Source organism: Aythya ferina (genome assembly GCF_964211825.1).
Source record: "Aythya ferina genome assembly, chromosome: 4".
Classification (NCBI taxonomy): Eukaryota; Metazoa; Chordata; class Aves; order Anseriformes; family Anatidae; genus Aythya; species Aythya ferina.
The window spans coordinates 27747436-27769126 of record NC_140300.1 but is presented as its reverse complement, the minus strand read 5'-3'; the positions used below and the strand labels follow the sequence as shown (position 1 = coordinate 27769126).

Here is a 21691-nt window from a genome sequence, read left to right as displayed (position 1 = left end):
CCACTTTCTCCACTGGGTATTCCTCCCACAGTCCAGTTTGATAGCCCCATTAGTAAATTTAGAACAAACGCACAAAAAGTAAAGCACAAAGCATTCTGGCCTTGCTTTAAAAGGCCATTTTTCCAGGCAGTGGGCCAGATTCACATCATTATCCCCCTTCCTGGCCTTTCCAGGTGACAAAGAATGCTGTTCACTGGTGACACTGTTACTATCAGTTGTGACCACAGAAGAAGAATACTTGAAGTATAGCACCATTTCATGACTATTCATTCAAAAGTACCTAAGGTCCAGATCTCTTTGGTGTGAACAGATGTTAGAAGATTTGGTTGGTTCCGCAGCTGTGAACCCCTTGCTAATGCATCATTTCATAGAAACCTTTCCATTTTAATTGAAGACAGATGGCATGCTGAAAGGGGCCATGTCAGTCTAGCCTAATAACACGAATAAAGCAATAATTATTTCCTTCTGGTTTTTTTTTTTTTTTTTTTTTTTTTTTCAGTTCAGTGTATTTGAAGCTGTTACTGTATTTTCTGCTTTGCTCTTTAGTGTATAATATGAAATCCCTCAGCAACAGAGGGTACTCCAGATTGGATGCAGCAGCAACAAATACTGCAGACACATTGAGAAACTGAAGAGTCCTAGAAATGTAAGTGCTCCCCTTTTCTCAGCCAAAGCTTAGCAGGAAGGAAAAAATAAAATAAAATAAAATAAAATAAAATAAAATAAAATAAAATAAAATAAAATAAAATATAAAATAAAATAAAATAAAATAAAATAAAATAAAATAAAATAAAATAAAATAAAATAAAATGGACATTTTCAGGGGAAATGGGATACTGCTTTTCAATCAGTTCTTTACCAAGCTAAGACTGCAAAATTGTTGGCCTCCTCAAAGGTCACTTTTGTTCAGATCATGAAGTGGGGCACTTGCAGAAGAGCTTCAAGAGAAGCTAAAGTCAAATACTTACATACAACAGATCTTGAAGTCAGGAAATATTCAGGCAACACCAAATAGAAACAAAACAAGAGGAAAAAATCTGTATTATGATGCACAGTAATGCAACTAAGACTAAATTATGCCTATGTTAATGATGGTTTAGAGTTATTAGTAGTTGGGGAAGTCAGAATAATGCAAAATATACTGCACAATACATTCCTGGAGTGGAAAAAGCGGAATCAGCTATCTTGATATTTGTTATATTTCGTGCAGCTTTGAATCATGTCAGAAATTCATAAGACTTTACATTTTATCAGGAGAAAGATATTCCAATTCCAGTGTTAGGAGATTTGTTTTCTAGGGGTGTGTTGGACCAATCAAGAAAGTGCTGTGGTGTAAATGCCTGAAGTAACTAGGAAAATAAAACTAACATTCACATTTTTAGGAAAAGGTACAGCATTGAAGAGGCTTTCAGGGTAAGGCATAACTGCATTATCTGAGCGTTCCCTAGGCTCCCAACCTTTGATGCTATCGCGCTGGGGAAACTTGGTGTGCTAGCTCTAAGGAACAGCACGGAGTGTAGAGTGGAGTGGAGACACCACGGCTAGGCTCTGTAATCAGATGGGGCCTCGATTGTTCTTGTGCACAAAGCTGCACTTTTTGCCACCCTAAGCCAAAGACCTGTCATGTTTTGACAAATGCTGTACCCTAGTGTACTTTTTGCTCATTATAATATCATTATAATACCAAAACACACCTCCATCCCAAAAGCTACCCGCCTCCAAGGTGCGACCACCCCTCACTGAGCATGCGCTCTGAATTTCTCGGAGCCTATTGCTTTAAACGGAGATGGGAAAACTTTACACCAATCATAACTAAGATATGCTTGACTAGAGCCACTCAAGCTCCACCTAAAAGATAGAAAATAATATAAATTGGCCCAAGAGAAAGGGGATGTTAGGGAAGATACCACCGTCAGGGGAGATACCATCCCGAGGACAACATCCTTAGGACCTCCTGACTCCTGGGATCAGTCGACGGGCTGAGCCTCTCTTCCCCCCCCCATTGGGACGCCTTTGGGTGAGATCTAAATACTTGCTTATAAATCTCTATAGAGTCTTTGATCCTTTTAACGCGTTTATTTCTAGGACATCTATAACATCTGTAACATCTATAACATCTGTAACACCTGTAACATCTGTAACACCTATAAACACCTGTAACATCTATAACATCTATAACACCTATAACACCTGTGTATTTTATGCATACTAGCTTGCTTTTGCAGACAGTCACTATCACCGGCAATCCAAAAGAACCTGATTATCTGTTGCTGTAATAAACCATACTTGATTGCATTGTGATAACTCTCATTGAGTGCAACGAGGGTGAGGGTGGTTATCCGTGATAGTTCAGTGTTCTGAATCTAACCAGACCCCCAGGCGGTTAATGCATTTTTGGTGAATGTCCGAACGGACCCCCAGATGGTTAATGCGTTTTTGGTGAATGTCTGAACGGACCCCCAGGCCGTTAATGCGTTTTTGGTGAATGTCTGACTGGACCCCCAGACGGTTAATGTGTTTTTGGTGAATGTCCGACTGGTTCAGTATCCTGAATCTGACCGGGCCCGTAACGGTTAATCAGCTACACCCCTTAACGCGACATGTGCAAAAGATACAACATCTACAAACCAGTGTTACAGAGGGAGGAAAGATAATGCATTTGCACTGATTCCTTAGGTGTGTGGCAAGCACCGAGGCAGGCTGAAGAGAAAGGGGGAGCTCAGTGGGGAAGGTGGGAGGTATGCAGATAGGGGATTGGAGCTGGAGATACGAGGGAGAGGTTAGAAAACTGCAAAGGGTCAAGGTAAAGAGGGATCTTCTGAAGAAGCAAGAAAGCTGTGAATGTTGAGAGAAGGTGATAAAATACCCCATGTTGGGTGTTTTGCATGGGAAAGTCATTGCTTGAGTAATACACCTGTTGGCCTGATGAGAGAAAAAAGGCCAGTGACAGTGAGAACCACAATATATAAAAGCATAGATTGACTGTTCACTTCCTTGGGGTGACTGTAGTGAGCAAACAGATTTCTCTGTCCCCTCTTGACCTTACTACCTTATCCGCAGCCTGTGTCCAGAAGGTTCTTCTTACCTTTGAAAAAAAAAAACAACTTCCAAAGGCCTTGAGCTTGATCTATTTTTTTTTTTTTTTAAGTATCCGATTCCAATAGTAGGTTTTATATAAGTGTGGGATCTTTTTTCCCCCCCCCGAATAAATGCATCAGTGCTATATTTCTTTCCGTTTATCGCCTGCAGCCTTGCATATGTGAGAAACCACAGACATCTTCCCTTTGGGAGGAAAAATCACTCAAGTCTGTATTAGCTGAAAAACACAGAAGTACACCAACTGTTGAGGTAAAGGCTTGAGCTGCTTTCAACTGGAAGCATAGAAGCAAACTTCCAAACTGATTTGTACAGGACTGCTGCTTTCACAGAAGTCTCTATACAGAACAGGGGGCACAGCTCAGCATGATGACTCACAGACCTTCTCCCATGGCACCTGCTAGAGCAATCCTAAGAGCAGACTGAACTTCGGGTTGCTTGCAGGGGTTGGTAGCCACCATCCTTGATTCTCGTGGGCAGCCTGAGCTCTTTTTGCTTTAAGGTTATTCAGCCACATACATCCAGTGTCAAAGTTCTCCTAGGATGGATGTTACAGCCCTTTCAAATTATGGGCAAGAGAAGTTAGCAAGACATATCTACACAGCAGATATATGTCCTTTGAAGAGTATGCTAAATGCTAGATACACACTGCTTCCTGCCAGATATACAATCAGTCACCTGAAAGCTCATCTCAAAGTAGTTCCTACAGTCAGACCACGTAGCTGAAGCCATAGGTTATTTTTATTGGCCAGAGATTATGTCCTTTGTCATCACTTTCATACTCTCCTGTCACTCCTCTCTCCTCCTACACTTGCTCTTAGAAGTTACATTGCCAGGTGATGTTAACTTTAAGTGTTGGAACTATAACAGTGATTAATACATGAGCAATTCTGTCCATCTCTTTGAAGTAAATTATAAAACTCTGTTTCCTCTCCCCTTAAAAAAAATAAATAATTATTATTTTTTCCATTTTTCTAAATACAGTTTTTGTCTTTTTGACATAATTGTACAATACCATGCTTTCTGATACAATGTCACTTTGTACACAGATGTTCTATGTCAACATCCCCTGAAAGCAGCATTCTGTAACTTTAGCATCAGTGTTATTCCAAAATTATCTCCATGTCACATCAGTCAACTACTGTAGATACAGCAAAAATGATAATGTTGCATTAATTTGTTCTGTTTTCTTACTTAAAACATCCTCCAATTGAAATCACACAGTGAAATTGGCCAGTGAAACAAGAGAATAACAAAAGTTGAATAATTACATATTTCTGAGGACATGAGGTTAGAGGACATACAAAATTTAAGAACAATGAATAGATAAACAATATGAAAGTTTCTTTACAAAGCCTTGCAAAAAGAAGAGAACAACCTTCAAAAACAGGCAATGGAATGAACATAAAGTAATCCTGATTCTTAAATAAATAAAGATTGTTACAGGATTATGAACTCAGACAAAACAAGAACAAAGCTTTCTTTCTGATGAAAGACACAGAAAAAAATATAGTGATCCAAGAAGCATCAAGGGCATTTATCTAAATATAAACCATAATTATTATAAGGGCAAAAGAAATCCACAATGCAGACGGCTTTCATTATTATTACAGTAGTGCCAATCTTCATAGGAAAATAAAATGTAATTTCATTATGGTATCATTACTTTATATAGAGACTATGGGTTTAATATAACCTTTTTTCTTCAGATGGAGAAGAACTGTAACAATGATGAACACTTTCAGAAAAAACATTGTGAGATTTTCCAAAGATAGAAGACATCCTTACCAATCTAAAGACAGTATTGACAGTCACAAAACCTGGCTGTAATCCTCAGTTTTGCCTTTGCAATCTTGTGTGTGGCCAAAAAGAGGTCATTTCATGTCGTTGTGCTGGAGCTCATTACATGATGCACTGCTTGCCTTCATTCTGGGGTTCTCAGTGGTTTGGTACAGGAACAAAAATGTCTTATTATAAAATATTTTGGTTGATGAACTCAAATTTTAGTGACAAATTAAGAAAACTTTTGATTTCCTTCATTCAGCTTCATTCACTATTTTCTCTACTATGAAATAGTGTTCCCCTTCTCCAATACTGTATGAAACTAATTTAAGTGCCATTGTTTTCAGAGGAAATGGGACTAAGGCCTTCATGGAAACTACAGGCAGTATTGTGGAAACATTGGAAACTACCATGGAAACTTATTCATGGAGGGCATAAGAAGCAGAAAGAGTTAGTCATTTTTGAAATTATGTAATTTGTAAGGTGTGTGGTTAGTTCTGGCAGTGAGAAGTGAGATTCTTTAACAGGCCTAATGAACAATGTCAAATTCTATGCTTAAATATTTAATGTGATTTAACTGCCCAAGAGTATCCTGTTGCAGGTTGTCTGGCTTTTGAGGCACATGAAATCCCATCAGACTCTGATGCATATAACGTTACAACCCTAATAGAGCTGTCAGCATATGACACAGATGTCAGCCTTCTCTTGGGGGATCCCTATTCAGAAATAATTAGTTGGTGGCATCAATGCTTTAAAACAAAGGAAAGAACCCAGATAAGAGATGCTAAGTGATTCCAGGCTTTCTGATAATTGAGCATGCACACAGAGCTTGAATTTAGAGAGGACTGTTGGTGGTGTGACCACAGCTTTAGGTTCTGCCTCTAATCAGCATGTTGCTTGAACTGCTAAAGAAATCTGGTTGTTTGGTTTACAATATAGGAGACATATTCTCAGGTTATATAAGCAGCTACCATATAGGAAGATGGTACTTTATATCATCGGATGGTCTGTGGAATAATGAAGATAATTTTCCAATAAGATTTCATTATTTTTAGGGAGTTTAGTGAGTGGAAATTTTGACAATGTCACTTTCAATGTGTGAAAGGTTTTATGAGCCTTTTCCCCCCCCATCTACTGTACTCCAGGGTGTTTAGCAAGATTAATACCAGGATACATCACTTGAAAAATAAGTATGGAACTAATCACAACTGCCTGCAGCATTAGGCAGCCACCTCTCTTCTATTTCACAATTGTTTTCTCTGAAATTTGCCTGGAGACATAAGAAGACTAAATACCTGGTACAATTATGAAAACAATAAATCCTCCCCTCACAAAAAAACACTGATATTTCAAACTCAGATGTGCTAACCAGTATAAGAAAACTCATGTTACATCATGCTGAGACTCTAATAGAAATTAAACTATCCCTCATCTCAGCTTCATTGATCTGTGCTTTGTAATCAGAGGAGTTGATATTTCTAGCACATACATGTCTGATTAATAGGCAGAAGTTGTCTATCTGGTAGATACTATCGCTAGGGATACAGTTGTCACAAAGGGGAATTTTCTTTAAGATAAACCATCAAAAAGCCTGTATCCCTCATAGTTTCCATTTATTCCTTTCTCCTTAAAGGCTTTAGTGTGTTTACATGCAACATTTTTTCTGATGGTTTGGCTATAAAAGTTGCTGACAGTAACATATACTCATCTTTAAAATTACAGTCCTATTAAAGGCATTGAGCTTCAGGTATTGCTTTATGAAAGTTTCTTCTACACTAGTCTAGCTGTAGAAAGAAGTCTTTTCATAAACGAGAATGAACCTCGTTGTTTTGAAAATCTGCAGCAGCATTTCAAATGCAATCAGTGGCCTCTATTGAAAAAAAAGTTATAACAGTCCTCAAGAGGACTGAAAATGGCTTAAGTGAGAAAAAATATGTAAAGTTTTCTACTGGTCCAAACTGATATGGTCTTATTGAACCAGCCTACATTATGAAAGGTAAACTTATTTTCTGCATATCACATTATTGCCTCTTCTATACTAGTGTCTGAAATGAAAATCAAGGTAATACAACTTCAGGTAGCCTTGGGCTGCAAGAGACCATTTTCCCCACCTCCGTACAAGCACATTTGCTTCTTTATCTTGCAAGACCTTTGCAAGAGAATCTGGACTTCCAGTGTGTCATGCTGGCACTCAACAGCTGCTGGATGTACGTGATGGCAGGATTTTCACAGCATATGGCAAGGTAGACCAAGTATCTCCCCTACCCAAAGCACATTTGCTTGGTGGTGTGTGCATTACCAGCCTCCCTGACGTCAATGGCACCATATCAGATCAGTGGTTCTCCCTGTAGTGTTTGAGAATCATAGCAGGGACTTCTTGGCAAAGTCAGGAATTTCTTAAATCTAATATAGAGTCTAGAGTCCTCTCCCTCCAGCACAAGAATAAGCAAAACAAAAATGAGGAGTGGTGATATTTTTAAGTGTAGAAATAAAAATATTTTTAGAAGATGTTGAAAACAACAAAAATGCACTTTTAGCTTTTGGTTTATTACTATCATTTGCTTGCTGTTCACTTTCAGAATTCACAAACAATGAACAACACTGATGTTATCCAGTAATAAAAATCTGCATAAAATTAAAAGAAAATAAAGCTTGGAGGCCTCTGTGTTTGCTTTACTTGGAGCTGTCAGAGCAAAACAAAGCAGAAGGCCGTATTAACCATGTAGTTATGGAGGTAGTAAGAAAACAAGGGTATATCATTATAACGTGTTCTGATGCTTATAATTGGACAGCAAGTCATTTTCTAAGAATATCTAATTCAAGAACTTCAGGACACATACAGCTCTGTGTAAAAATCTAAACGCCTCTTTTTTCCTTCTATTTTAATTAGTGCAGTTGCTTTGCACTTTAAAATGCATTACAAATCACCATCAATTATTAAAATATGTCAGCATTTTCTACAGAAAAAGATTTTTCTCACAACAGGTAGAGCAGCTAGAGCTGTAGATAAGAGTTGATCTGAGTCAAATCTGTCCTACAGTGAGGCCATTTGCCCTGATCCATGGGCTGAGAGAGGAAAACATCAAGTGCTTCTAGACGAACCAAAGAACAGTCTTTTTTCTACACAACAGTTCCCTCTAGGAATTTTGCTAAGCTTACTAATTCTTGTCCCTGTATGAGCCAAAAGTTGGGTGAGCACCAACCAGGGGAAATGAGCCAAATGATACCTGCCATCTGTGTGGCAAGGGTGGCATGGGACAAACCTAGATGTGAAAAGAGTGGTAGAGTTTGTCTAAAGGAAGAGCATACTGTCTGGAAAACCTGAGCCAAAATTTCAGTGTTTCATGTGGAACCTGTGGACAATGCCAGGGAGCTGAGTGAAAACTAAAAAGAGCCTGAATGATCACTGAAGAGCCTGAAGTGATGATCACCGAGTGATCATCACTTCCTTCTTCCAAGCTCAAAAATAAAAATAAAATTCAAGAATGGAAATTTTGGCAAAAATCATCTTATCTAGCTGTTTGAACTGTACAGGGATAACTTCACCCAGTAATGGGTGCTCACTCTCTCAAGTAGGTTGCAAGCCTCCCACATGAGCTATAATATATTTCTGCACACAAAAGCCCATCATAGTCAGTAGAAGCCCATCAGCCAAAATCCAATATCCCATGGAAAAGCAAAGCCAAATTCCCCCCTAGGAAACCCCTGAGCAGATGTACTTTAAACAAGAGACAGCCTTGGAACAGGAGAATCAAACTCCTACCTAAGAGCTAAAACAAACACTTCCTTCTGGCAAGGAGGCTGGGACTAAATCAATATTTCTCCTGTTTACCCCTTGTGATGTCTCAGAACACAGGCACACTTGTTCCTGAAGCACCGTCCTTGTGCAATTGCACATGACTGTACACAGCTCTGTCGGAAAGTGTAGCTATTTGTGCAGCCTTGAGGAAAGACAGCCAAAAGTCAAGCACCAAAGTAGGAGTCACAGAGAAACATACATGGATATTTCTCAGTTCAAGTACCATTGTCTTCCTAACGTTGTCACAACCATTCAAAGTAAGGAGTTGCACATGAACAAAAGCATCCATATCCCAGCTGGCAGGTATCTGCACTTACTGCACTTTATTAAAACATTTATGGAGGAGCAGCTTCCAAGAAGACTGAGTCTAGCACAGAAGCAGCATATTCATCTAAGGTTACCTCAGAGTCCAGATGTCATCCAGCTCGATCCATGCCCTGGAACCTGACTGTGGCTGCAACATTTATAATTCACAGAAGAACACCATAATTTAGTCTGGCTTTTTAAAAAATATACAAGAGTTTTACACGCATGCTGAAAACTTACAGTAGTTACTGACAGCCAAAGCTTCAGAAGGCCTTAATCTACCTCATTTCTTGATTGAGAGGCCAAGACTGTGTTGTTCAAAGCCCACCCTAAACTGCTTCTCAGAGGCACCTTGTTCCCGTATTCGGCTAAGCCTAGAGATTTAGTTCTGGGTATAGTTTGGATGGTTGGGTGGGGTTGTGATCATAAAAGTTATTTCTGGCTCAGTAAGGCTGATCTCTGCAGCACCTCTCCTGGCCACAGGAGTGGGATGGGCTCCCCTGCAGGGCCATGCAGAGCAGAAACCAAGCCTTAGGTGCTCCTGGACGTCTTCTGGATGAGCTTGCCTCTAGCCATTCACTGAAGGGGGAGATCTTAAAGTGGTGCTTCCTGAGATCACACTCTCCACTTCCATGGAAGGGATTAGGCCTGCCAGAGAGCAACTCAGAAATAGAGGACAATTTGCAGCATTAGAGACTTACCTCTCTTATCCAACTCACTCACAGTCCTGCTCCACAACTCAGTGGAGACAGCAAATACTGTGTTAGCTTTGTTCACCAGAAAGAGAGAGAAGGACAAAGTTACTGTAAAGTTTCACCAGTATGTGGGTCCTAATTCAGAAAACAAACACCTCCATAACTGTAATCACTAATCCAAAATATCATTACACTTCAATGAAAGTACAGCTTTAAGCACAAAAATGTTTGCTGTGCAGAACTGGCGTACAGAATACTATCTCAGGTACCTATTTCTGAGAAGCAGAAAAGCTTTTTAAGGAGCCTTCATCCTTCATTTAGCTGGAAGTGACTGAAATAGCTGCATTAAGTCTGATGGCTGTAATGTTCATCCTGCAAATCTCATGTTCCACAACCCCTCAAATACTTGTACTTTATACTCAGCAGATTACTGCCCTGTTCCTTGATGCTGCTTGTTGCAGGCAGACTCTAAGATGAAGCAATTTCTGTAGTACTTTTAAACAGATGCCGAAGTAAGAGCTAATGGTAATGTCCCATCCATCGATTATTCCCCTGACCCATTATCACTATGTGAATACTCATAACTCTAATCTGCTCTGGGCTTCCTGAGAGGCTGCCAATGTGTTGCTTTTGTTTGTACAAAGTTTAGCTCTCTCTTGATAAGCTCCTGAATTCTATAATAAAACAGCAAGAGCAAAATGTACTCTGGAAGGTGGCCTAATACAACGCTGTGGAACCGATTTTAAATCACAATGTCACTGCCTTTTTGGAACTTTTTCCCATTCTAATGTGCATGTCAGCTGTGATAAAAATATTAAACAACAAGCTTTGAACTATTTTGGTGCTCTGATGAAGTGTTTGAACAATACAACCATGTCAATTTAGCTACATTTTATAATAATCAGTAGTTTGGGACAAATTATAGAGTAAACATAGCAAGTCTAAACCAAACAAGTGCTTTTAAAGATATTCTAAACAAAAACATATTTAAGTCTACTGTTATTGCTTTTAGTACAATCACCATGGAAACTATATGAAATTCACTTCTAATATCCATTCTTACTTAAATGCTTTGTGGTGTCTAAATGATACATGAATTTGCACATAATTGGTTTGGTATTTTAATGGTCAGTCACGGAACAGCATGTCCCTTGGAACATGCTATAACTAAGATAATTGCTGCATTTACTGCATGTAAATTTGTGCCAGCTTCATTATGAAAGAAGAAGGGAGCAAAACTTTTAAAATATCAATGTATGTTCTGGGTTACATATACCTCAATTCACTGCAAAGTTCTAAAATTCCAACAGAGAAAGATTTGGTCAGACTCACCCCTATAGTAAACACAATTAAAATCAACACAATTACATTAGAAATTAATTTGTTTCACTAGCTTCAGGACTAAGACGTAAATTTCCAGGCTAGAGGCACAATTTGGTGAAGACTGGACTGGTGAAGAAGTGGGCTGCAGCAAGACAGAGAAGTCTCAAGCATAATGAGTGGGATATGACATGCCTGAGTGTATGACCAATGAAGGAGGCATAAAGCTGTGTGTGGATGCCACCATGGGCAGAGAGCAGAGGTCAAGTGAAGAATCCCTATACAAACTTCATTTCCTTAAACAAAAGTGGCATCTCATGCATGTGAGAGATTCATTTTCCCTATTTCTCTAACAATTAGATGTGTATTTTTCTTATAGGTACACCATGGCAAGGCAGTGGCTTTGGTAGTGCAGATTTGGAGACAGGCCAGCAGAAGCCAAGGCAGAATTTTCAAAGAACAATCTTTAAGTTAAAAATTACAGCATTGTCCCAAAGAAAATGTGCAGTGATAGAAAAAACACAGTTGAAGACAAAACTTTAAAAATATGTATACATTCTTTTCAGCTGGCTTTTTTTATTAAAATGCTTAAAATTTAAATTTGAATGTGTAACCATCTGTCTCAAGGATAAGCTCAGTATAAGCTTTAATTCCAATTTACATACATCTTACTTTGCAAAATGCTTCCTGAAACTCATGCTAAGCAATGCACAGAGGAAGCAATGCATTAATCTTCCAAGGACACAGTACTTCCTTGATGTGCCTTTTAGTAAAAGACCCATAGAAAAGACTTCAGGCAATGCTGTTCAAACTGCTGTATATTTCTAGATCCCCACCTTGAATCTGTTTCTCTGGGAGCAGAAAAGGTCAAGTTGCACAGTAGAAATACACTCTCTAGTGGTGAAATCCTAGTCCTTGTGTCACTTCTCTCTGTGGCTCCATCACGTTCCCTTTGTTCTCCTTCCTCTTTCAGGAGATTAACAAAAAATTCATCTGATGCACGTTGTTACCAGGAGCTATTTTTGTTGAAGCGGGTGTGGTTACCAGCCTTTCTCAACCTAAAAATTAAAATGGAAAAGTTGAGACTTAGGAAAGAAAACTTCAACAGTTATTTCTTCACCATATGCACTCATTGAACGCAATGAATTATCACCATCTATATACATACACACAGATATTTTATAAAAGAGCAGTTATTTTATGAAGGAGTACTTAATGCAAAATCTTCCCCTACTAGAGAAATAAGCACAAAATTGACTTGAATGCTGCAGTTAAGTGACCACAAGGGATGTCCTTGTATGGGCCATCTATAGTCCTGGTAAATTTATTCTTTGTTCATGAGAAAAAAATGAAGTTGTGATGTTTAACAAGCTTGAAATTATCCTTATAGCAACCATTTATGGTCTCATCCACAAATCGTTCAAAGGCATGTTTATAACAGAAGTTGGAAACCTGGACCCTAAGGACAGTTACAACTTGAAACCAAATTTCATTTGTTTTGCTGCTGTTTGTTGCATGTACATAATTACAGCACCTAGAATAGTTCTCAGATGGAGAAGTTAGTTCCTAAGTTTTGCCTGTGTAAATGCCTGAAAGGTACACAATCATGTCAGGCTTTTGTCCACAGATGAAAATGCATGCAGCTGCATCCTGAGGCAGTTGCAATGGGAGATCATAAGCTTTGCTGACTTCAAGGAAATGAGAACACCTTCCTTATCACCCATTTATAACCTCTTTGAAGTGTAACGTAAGCTAAAGAGCCCACTTTCAGGAATACCATGGCCAAAAGTCCTACAATTTCATTTCTGTATCCTATCTCCCATTGCACTACTCTACTCCTTGCACAACATTTAATCTATTCTTTGCCCTGCATTTAGATGCAGATCACTCTCAGTGTTCATTTCTGTGTAGGACTGTTGTTTTCTCCTTTGTTGATCACCATAGCTTCCCAGTATGCAAGAGTTTGGCCACAGAAGTACAGCCACATGAAAAAATATATATATATTTGGAATGTGTTATCATTTTGACAAGGGTAATCAGCCTGTCCACTTCTATGATATTTGGCGTCAGATTGCTTCTCTGGACATTCACTAAAATCAGGAGAGATTGCATTTTTAAGGCTTCACTGGTAAACCTACTTTAGCAAGCAGTTTTGCCCAGTAGCAATGGATCGGTAGAGGGAAGCAGCTGGAGCTGTGATATATGCAGTTCAAGGGTTTTAATGTGGACTGGTTCTCTGAGCCAAACATTCCCAGTATGTGTCTGGTTGACCAAAATGTGGTTGAGATTCTAATGACACGGGTTGCACATCTGGAGCAGGGCCTCCAGTCCACTTTCCTCTGAACGAAAGCTGTTTTACATGCACCAAAGCTGCTCCACAGTCTGCAGCACCACGTTGGACTTCACAAAGTGCAATGGAGTAGGTTTGGTACACATCATGGAACGGGAAGGAACGGGTCACACAGTTTAGGCTCATATAACTGTCAAATTAGTCCATTATGCAATAAAAACCTTCTTTGATCCAGGGCACTTCTTTTCGCTAGTTTTGAACAACTGAAAGAAGAAAATGGGGAAATGACAGCATGTAAGGTATGCATAATGAGCATTCCCAAATGAAAAGCTTGATTTATTGGTACATGAAATTTTCAGTATGTATGGCCAGGTGAAATTTGATGTAGTGAACTACAGCAGGCTGTGAGGCCAGCATGGGGATGGTCATTTAATCATGTATGGGCAATCTCAAACATCTGTACCATTTGCAGCACAGATGTTTGAGATCGCCCATACATGATCAAATGACCACCCTTTTCCCTTGTGGGGTATCAGCAACTAGCATACTCAGGATCTGTTCCTATTTTTTGTTTGTAATAGAAAACCTGACCACAGAATATAAGGCTGGAATATAATTTTATCCAATATTGCCCTGTTCTGCACCATATTTGGGTCAAGATCCAAATTTCCATGCTAGACTCCATTCCTATTACAAGATAAATTAAAATCCAGACCAGAATCAACATTTTTGGGGATACAGGGAGGGGAAAGCACGAATTTATATCTGAATTTTGCAGCTGAGATAAAAGTCAAGACTTTATTTTTCAAGATTGTGAAGTTCAGAGTAATTAATCCTTTCTGTGAAAGCCATCATTTTCTTATCATGAAATCAATACATGGGCTCTCATCTTACTTCTGACCCTGCCACTTAACCTCCTCATGTGTCTTTCCTGATATTTTATTTTATTTCATGAGCTATCATTCTGCCCGTTTTAAATCTGAATGGAGGTTTCAGATGCCTTGAGGGGAAAACTTTCATGTGTCTTCCTGAAAGAGCATGGGCACATCTGTTCTTTTTGATATATTGATGCAGGATCAAGAAACTTCCACCAGAGTTACTTTTGGTTCTTGAGGAGAGTAAATGAGCTCAAAGCATGTCCTTGCCAGTGCAGTATTTGAAAACAAGAGGGAGATTTGTCATGTCAAGTGCAGATGAATTCAGAGCATACCCTTCGAAGCATCTTGTTCTAAACCACAAACTGCATAATCAATATAAAGTGTTCATTTACCCTGCTATTTGTGCACAAGTGTATACTTAGGCTTGAGTAACTGGATAACACGGAGACCATATGCTGCTCCCACTATGTCAGCAGTGGTTTTCTTATTGATTTTTGAAATCTGCTTCAGCATAATCTTACACTGTATTAGACTATGGGACAGCTGCCCCATGCCTTCATACTTCACCCAGTAGTTTGATGCAAAAATAGCCTGCAATTGAGTGGTACTGAGCCAACCTGTTCCAGCCCAAATGCAACCAATCTTTTTTCCCTGATACTTTTTTGCACTCTGCCTTCTGTAAGCCTGTTGTGCTCTGGGAGCTCCCACTCAAGTCCTGAGGCCAGTGTCACACAGCAACACTCTTCAAGGGTGTTCCCACCATTACTCCATCAGCACCCCAGGGGCAAACAGCAGCAGGACAGCTTTGCTAGGAAAGTCCAAATTACAGCACTGAGGTCACTAAGCCAGTCACTATGATAATTGCCTTAGTCCAAAAGGAAGCTTTCTGCAAAGTCTTCAAGCCAGGGCAGCAATGCAGCCAGCAGAGTGACAGCACGGTGGGGTGACTGATGGAGTGGCTACAAGGCTGAACAGGAAAGCCACAAGAGAGGAGACAGGATGTACTTCCCAAAATACAAAATAAGATGTTTTTAGAGGCCACAGCCACAGAGGTCTGATTGTAACAGTAGAGACCGACAAGGTTTCTAGGAGTCCTTGAGCACATTATAAATGAGCAGAAACGAACAAACCCATTTGCGTTCCTGCTGGAAAGCAAGCTTTGAGCCTGTCTCTCTAAAGGGGAAAAGCTAATGAGCTCCCATGCCTCCTGTGTCACTGAGGTTGGAATTATGACAATATCTATACCCAGCACTAAATGCACAATAATTATTTCCAGATGTATGTAAATGTGACTGTTTTTTTCCACATTAATCTTTCACACAGCTTATATACATTGTAGAGCTCAGATGTTTACTTAGCATTCAAATAAAACATAAAGGGATTAAAAAAACCTATCTGGTCTGTTAAGCTTCCTTAAAATGGAGCTGATAGTATCTGCCTAACACTCTAGCTTGATTTTATTACTGAAATTACTAGGATTTATGTAACAGTCTTGCTTTTTTCCAAGGCCTATACTTTTGCCCAACTAATTCAGTTCCCAGTATCCCCACACAATGAAGTGAAAATAACCTCTGCATTTTATGCCACTTGTGTTCTTCATCACAAATCCCCACAGTATTTTATTCCTGGGCTAACTCCTGATGACTTCGGATGGAATAGATGGGTCTCTTGTTCTTTGCATATGGCAGCATTAATGTACAATAATTATAGAAAAGTTGGTTTCCTTTTGCAAAACAAAACAAAACAAAACAAAACAAAACAAAAAAAAGAGTGATGCAAGGGACCTTCACTGCGCCAACCTGGATGACCGAGCTGCAGAAGGCAGCAGCAAGCTTACATCTTGCCTTGCCAACAGAACTGCGCATGAGGCGTGCTGTGCCCACGTCAGCTGGGGACCTGGTGCCATTCCTTGCTCACTGTCAGCCATCCTTCCCCATCCACCCGGAGGGAGACACTTGTCCTCATGCATTCACCCAAAGATTTTCTAGTAATGGGAGATTTCAGCAGGGGCAGCCACACCAGCAGTGTTCAGACCACATGCTATTCAAATATATGAAAATGTGAGTCTTTTAGTGAGCAGCCGGGCCAGAGAAAATTCTATCAGAGATGGAGTCATCTCCAGCTGCTCCTATGTCTGCAGAATGTGTTGTCTTTTGATATTCAGGTGTAGAGGCAAGATGCACATGGTATTGTCAGATGCCTCCCTGCAGGTATACCCCCAGCTTTGCCCTGGCCCTTCAACACTTGTCAATAAATGATGGGTTTTAAACACTAGACATACCACCTTGTTTGATCGCTTGGCAATTTTTGTGAACTGCTGTCATTTGAAAGTTAAACATGCTGTATATTTTTAGAGACGAACCTGACCTTTACAGTCTGAGCTGGATTTCAATTTCCTCTTCACCTCTGGGGAAGTCCAATAACTTAAGGTTTTCATCCTTGTTGTAAGCAAGGTGTCATGGTCAGCTGTAATGTTTACACGAAGCCCGTGTTCAAAAAGTGAAACTTTCCCCTATGAGTCTTCAGATCTCATAGGGTTTGGTCCATGTCCATAATATGCAGTAGATCAAAAAGAATGTATATCATCTAATTCAAAATTTCGTACAAAATACAGACTGATGTTGTGAATCTCTCTCATGTTAATAATCCATTAATTTATTCATGTATAGATCATTCCTGTTCATTAGTGTCTGCAGACTCTGACTAATGCTTGGTTCTGTTTATCTTTATGGATCCAGCTCCACCAAATAAATGTCTACACTAAACCCATCACTCACCAGATCATTTTATCTTCTTTGAATAACACTAATAATGGACTATGAGTACCATAAATAATGAATATGGAAAGAGACATTCATTTTTCCACAGCTCTCACTGAATTATATATCAGACATTTTATCAAACAGTCTAATTGTTAATACTAAAACAACAGTATTGTTTACCAGAAAAGCTTTCTTTGCACATGCCTTTTTAAGACAGGCAGTAACTAGATACCAGTGCTTTTTGTTTCTCAGTGCTCCCTACCCTGCAAAGTTCAACTGCCAAGAGTTCAGATGACTCCTCGATGACATATAAGCAAGAATACATGAGATTATGTGATCTCTCTTCCAATTTTCCCCAGGTGAGGAGAAAGCTACCTTTGCAATTCTCTTATCAATAAATTACATTTCCCTGAGCATATCTTTGGGGAGGGAGAAAAGCACTCCTGTTTTTTTCTTCAAAAACCAACATGAAATTGAAACAAAGGACTATGTACACACCCATCTGCAGCTGGTTAGACCCCTTCTGATGGCCCTAGGGTCTTCTCAGTGTACTGCTCCCAGCAGCAGCAGCATTGCCATCTCTGGCAAGACCAACCTCTTGGAAATACTTGGCACCAGCTCCCTGTTTCAGCTGTCATGCAGAAGGAGTTATTTTTCCCTTACATCTCTCCCAAAATTTTGTTGAGGCTAGACTAACACCTCAAAACAACCATTTTTTACTCATATATGTGTGATTCATATTTCACCGTTTCTTTTAGTATTGTAGCCTGTGTGATTTTGCATCAACCACTAAATATGTTAAATGGAAATCAATAGCCAGATATTTCTTGACCTGTAAAATCTTCAGCATGTCTTCAGAAATCCCCTATTTTTTTTTTCTGTGTTATAACTGCCCTGTTTGCTTTCCTAATAAACACTGGGACACTGAGTTAATTGGGATCTCAGATCTTCCTCTGCATCAAAGCTTTCAGAGATATCATGATCATTATTACTATCCTATATTGAATAATCAGAGAGGTAAAAAAGTCAAATTGTCATATAGCTAAATCTTCTGCTTTGTTAGAGACTCTGAAAATTTTAAGTCAATCCATATTGCTTTTCTTTTATTTCCAGACCACCCACTTGCTCTTTTGTACTGCATCTCAGTCACTTTTGTTATCAACTCTAATTTATTATAGACTACCTAAAGAAAAGTCAACATTTAGTAAAGGCCATATTTTCCAAGTTATAAATGGAAAGGTTTCTTCCTGTGTTTATACAATCATATTTCTCTTCAGTATATAAAATGATTTTAGGGACTCTGACTAATGAAAGTTTGGGACAGGATAAAAATAAACCTTGATGGGTTTTGCTGCAACGAGCTACTAAGAAGTTTGTGTTCCTTGGTTCTTTTTTATTTTATTTTTTTTCCTCCTGCCAGTTTCCAGTTTGCAGCATGAATCTGAAACATATGAATAAATACTCAAAAACTTCCGCTGTGGTCTTTCATGCTTGCATCTCAGGAGCGTATTCAGCTTTTCGGCTCAGAGTCGTGAAGGTGGTCTCTTATCCAAGGTGAATGTAGGAAACACCCCCTGCTTACAAGGTAAAATGATGGATTAGCATTACGGAGGAAGGCTCTTTATTTTACTTGTATTTCTTTTAAACAATATTTTTACAGCATTTGGTTCAAGGCAGTAGATCTCTTATAGCAGCATTCCTGCTATGGAGATGAGAATTATAGAGGGCAAGGCAAAGAAGAGTAAGTCTTTCAGGAATTATTCTTCACAGCATTATCTCATCACCCACATTAAGCCATGATGTCTTTTTCTGAGTAGGAGGCCTTGTTACAACTCTGAGAAAGCACCCAGAGAAGAGGAATTACACATGTTCTCATCTATGAATGACCTGTATTCCTTGAACTTCAGCTTCAAGTAATTTAATCAAGCATCTTTGCCAAGAGGCCAAAGCTAGTGTTCTTGTATGTTAATCATTACTGCGGGCTGCAACAGGCTTGTGGATTTCACTTGTCCAAAGTCATGGGACAGCCTTTCAGATGACTGAAGCTCTCCTTAAGCCTGAAGCAGTAACAGTTTGTACTGGTGGAGGATTCTTCTTTCATTATATGATGAATCAGCCCTTCATTACAACTATGGGTTTCTTTTCCTTTCTTAATTAGAAGCAAGTAATTAAAGAGAACCAATCCTACATGAGATCAGTAAGAAATTGAAAGTCAAGTCCTCTACCACAAAGAGTGCATCAATGCTCACTAATTCTGGTATTACGGTTAGCCCCTTTACCAGAAGCCCATTCCAGCCTGGGTACCTCATCTGGGGCTTCCCACAACAACAGGCGAGCTTTGCAGGGCTAATTTGTTGCCGTGTTGTGGATATTTGTCTTCTAAGGATGGGGGAAAACCAAAAGCTCCTTTTCCACTGGCTAATTGATATTAAAAACAGAGCTCTAATCAAATGGTAACAATATTTAGTTACAAGCCACCTGGGATGACATTTGAACCAGAAACCTTGTGGTACAAATAACATCCAACATCCCATTCATCTCCTGTAGCTGGCCAGAAAGGCTGAAGGAACCTGTTTCCCACAGACATATAATCACATTCAGGAAACACACAGCCCAGAGCAAACACTGCTGTGTTTTGCCACATTCGTCATCTGACATACTGCTTCCATCAGCCAGCACCAGAGCTGGGCAAGCCAGGCTGCCAGGGGGAGCTTGGTGAGCTTGCTCACACTGCTAAATATGCTGTCTGCTGCATAAACCTTCCTCTAGTTAATCCCTTTTGTTCCATCTGGGGAACCAGTGTGGTGCCTTCAGTAGCTCCTCTTTGGTTTCTAACGATTTCAGTACCAGTTAGACATACCATTATCTCTGGGACAATAAGTGATGGGCTCTGCTATGGGTGAGTTTCATCTTCACTCCAAGGTAAAAGGTTGAAAACCTTCAGAGCTGGCCCCTTGAACATGGGGGCTTCCAAAGTCCTCACAGGAGCATTAGGTGACCAAATTCCCTGCGCAGCCTGTAGGCACAGGGGCACAGCCAAATTCCTTGCGATGTCTCAGTTTTCACCTGCAGCGATTCAGTGGCTTCTTGGAAAACCTCCTTGCTTTGAAACTACTGAGGGATTGCAAGGAATGCAGCAATGAAATCCAGCAGCAGATTGGGCAAACAATTGCTTAGTGAAGGTGTTGATAAATGCTTTCTGCAGAGTAGCCTTTGTTAACTATTCAAAAGTGTCTTTGAAAGAACAAGTTAACCTGACAATTTATTTTAATAGTATTGGATAAACAAAGGCAATAAATCAATCAATCAATCAATCAGTCTTATATTTAATCCCCCAACTTTCACTGGCTTTCTTCTGTCCACAGCAGCCTCCTGTAACTGCACAGTAATTTCTCAGTCTCTTGATGGCTACAGGCTTCTGACCAGGCTGAGCTGTCCCTGCCTGTGCAGAGGGCACCACATGGCAGCTGTGCCCGTATCTCCTCCAGCAGCTCCTTGTCACCGTGTCCCCTGGTCTGCATGTCCCACAGCAGATCCTGCCTCCAAGGGAGCAGTAGTAAATGTCCCCCAGCATTCCTCTTAGAGCAGCTCTGTGTTTTTGTGACCCTGGAATATGAGCAGGAGGGGGGTAACTTATGAAGCAGAAATTGCAGAGTTGGTCTGAAAAGAGAGGCATGAATCAATTTGTAGCAATAGCTCTTTTAGCTGAGCTTCTCTGGCTCTGAGATGAAGAGAAATGGGGTCAAGCCTACCCCGATGTTTTGCTGTGCTTGATTAAATACTGCCCTACAGAAACAGTTGTAAGAAAGAAATCAAAAGCATGGTAGAGATATGCAAGCCATTGATAAATAGGGTCAAGGTCTCACCAATTCTATTACTTTCCATTCAACTCTTCTTTGTCTCATTTTAGTTCACTTACGTTGTTTCTGTGCAAATTCTGGCTGGGATAAATATAGATGATAATGGATTAGTAATAATAAATAAATAAAGACATATCATCTGTTTTATATCTTCTGGGCTAAAATTTTCTGATCTACTTAGGATAAAGCTTATTCAAATTCCAAAGCTCCCCTTCAAAAGACACATAATAATTTATTACAGCCACAGCCCTAAGAATAAGAGTCCACAGTCTCACTGGAATTTTAATTGACAATTGGGTAATGGTCCAGACTGCAGGTATCCGGGAGACAGTGTGATACGAGTGGAATTCAGCTCACTCATCTATACCAAAACCCACTGTACACTTTATTAAAGTGTGTTGGCATTTACGCCTGAAGAACTGCAGCATAAGCACAGTTGCCTCTGAGCTGGCACCTTGTTAGGGAATAAGCTAGCAATAAGGACAGAAATCATAAGAAACTAGGTACAATGAGCAATGACTGGTTTTAAATAATCATCTACATTTTTCTCTGGCTATGGGGTCATTAGGGGTAAAGCGGAAAAAAGGCCAGCTAGTCCTAAATACAAATGATTGACAATGTCTGAGAAAAGCTGGCTAGACATGTAGCAGTCTTGTTTACAGCTCAGCCTTCTTTGATTTAAAACCCAAATTAATTTGTAAATGAGTGGCCTAGTTTCATCTATTGCCCTTCCAAAATACAAATCGTGGCATGCAAAGATAATTTCAGCCGACTCAGAAACCCAGTTACTTCCAGTCATTCATCAAAGCACTAATATCGCTTTTTAATCAGGGTTAGAGCAAAGTTTTAAGAGCAAAGCATTAGCTTCACACACCATTAGCTACGAGTGCCTCAGGCTGTACA

The 21691-nt window shown here is 39.7% G+C and overlaps 1 protein-coding gene across 1 annotated transcript in view; it reads right to left on the bottom strand.

Annotated features, from left to right (window-relative positions):
- Positions 1-11948: 11948 nt before the first annotated feature.
- Positions 11949-21691, bottom strand: part of LOC311435577 (uncharacterized protein) — an 81097-nt gene continuing 71354 nt past the window's right edge. Inside the window, exon 5 of the mRNA XM_084516740.1 lies at positions 11949-12056. Coding sequence (XP_084372866.1) covers positions 12052-12056 — 5 coding nt within the window. The 3' untranslated portion in view covers positions 11949-12051. The remainder of the gene's footprint in view (positions 12057-21691) is intronic.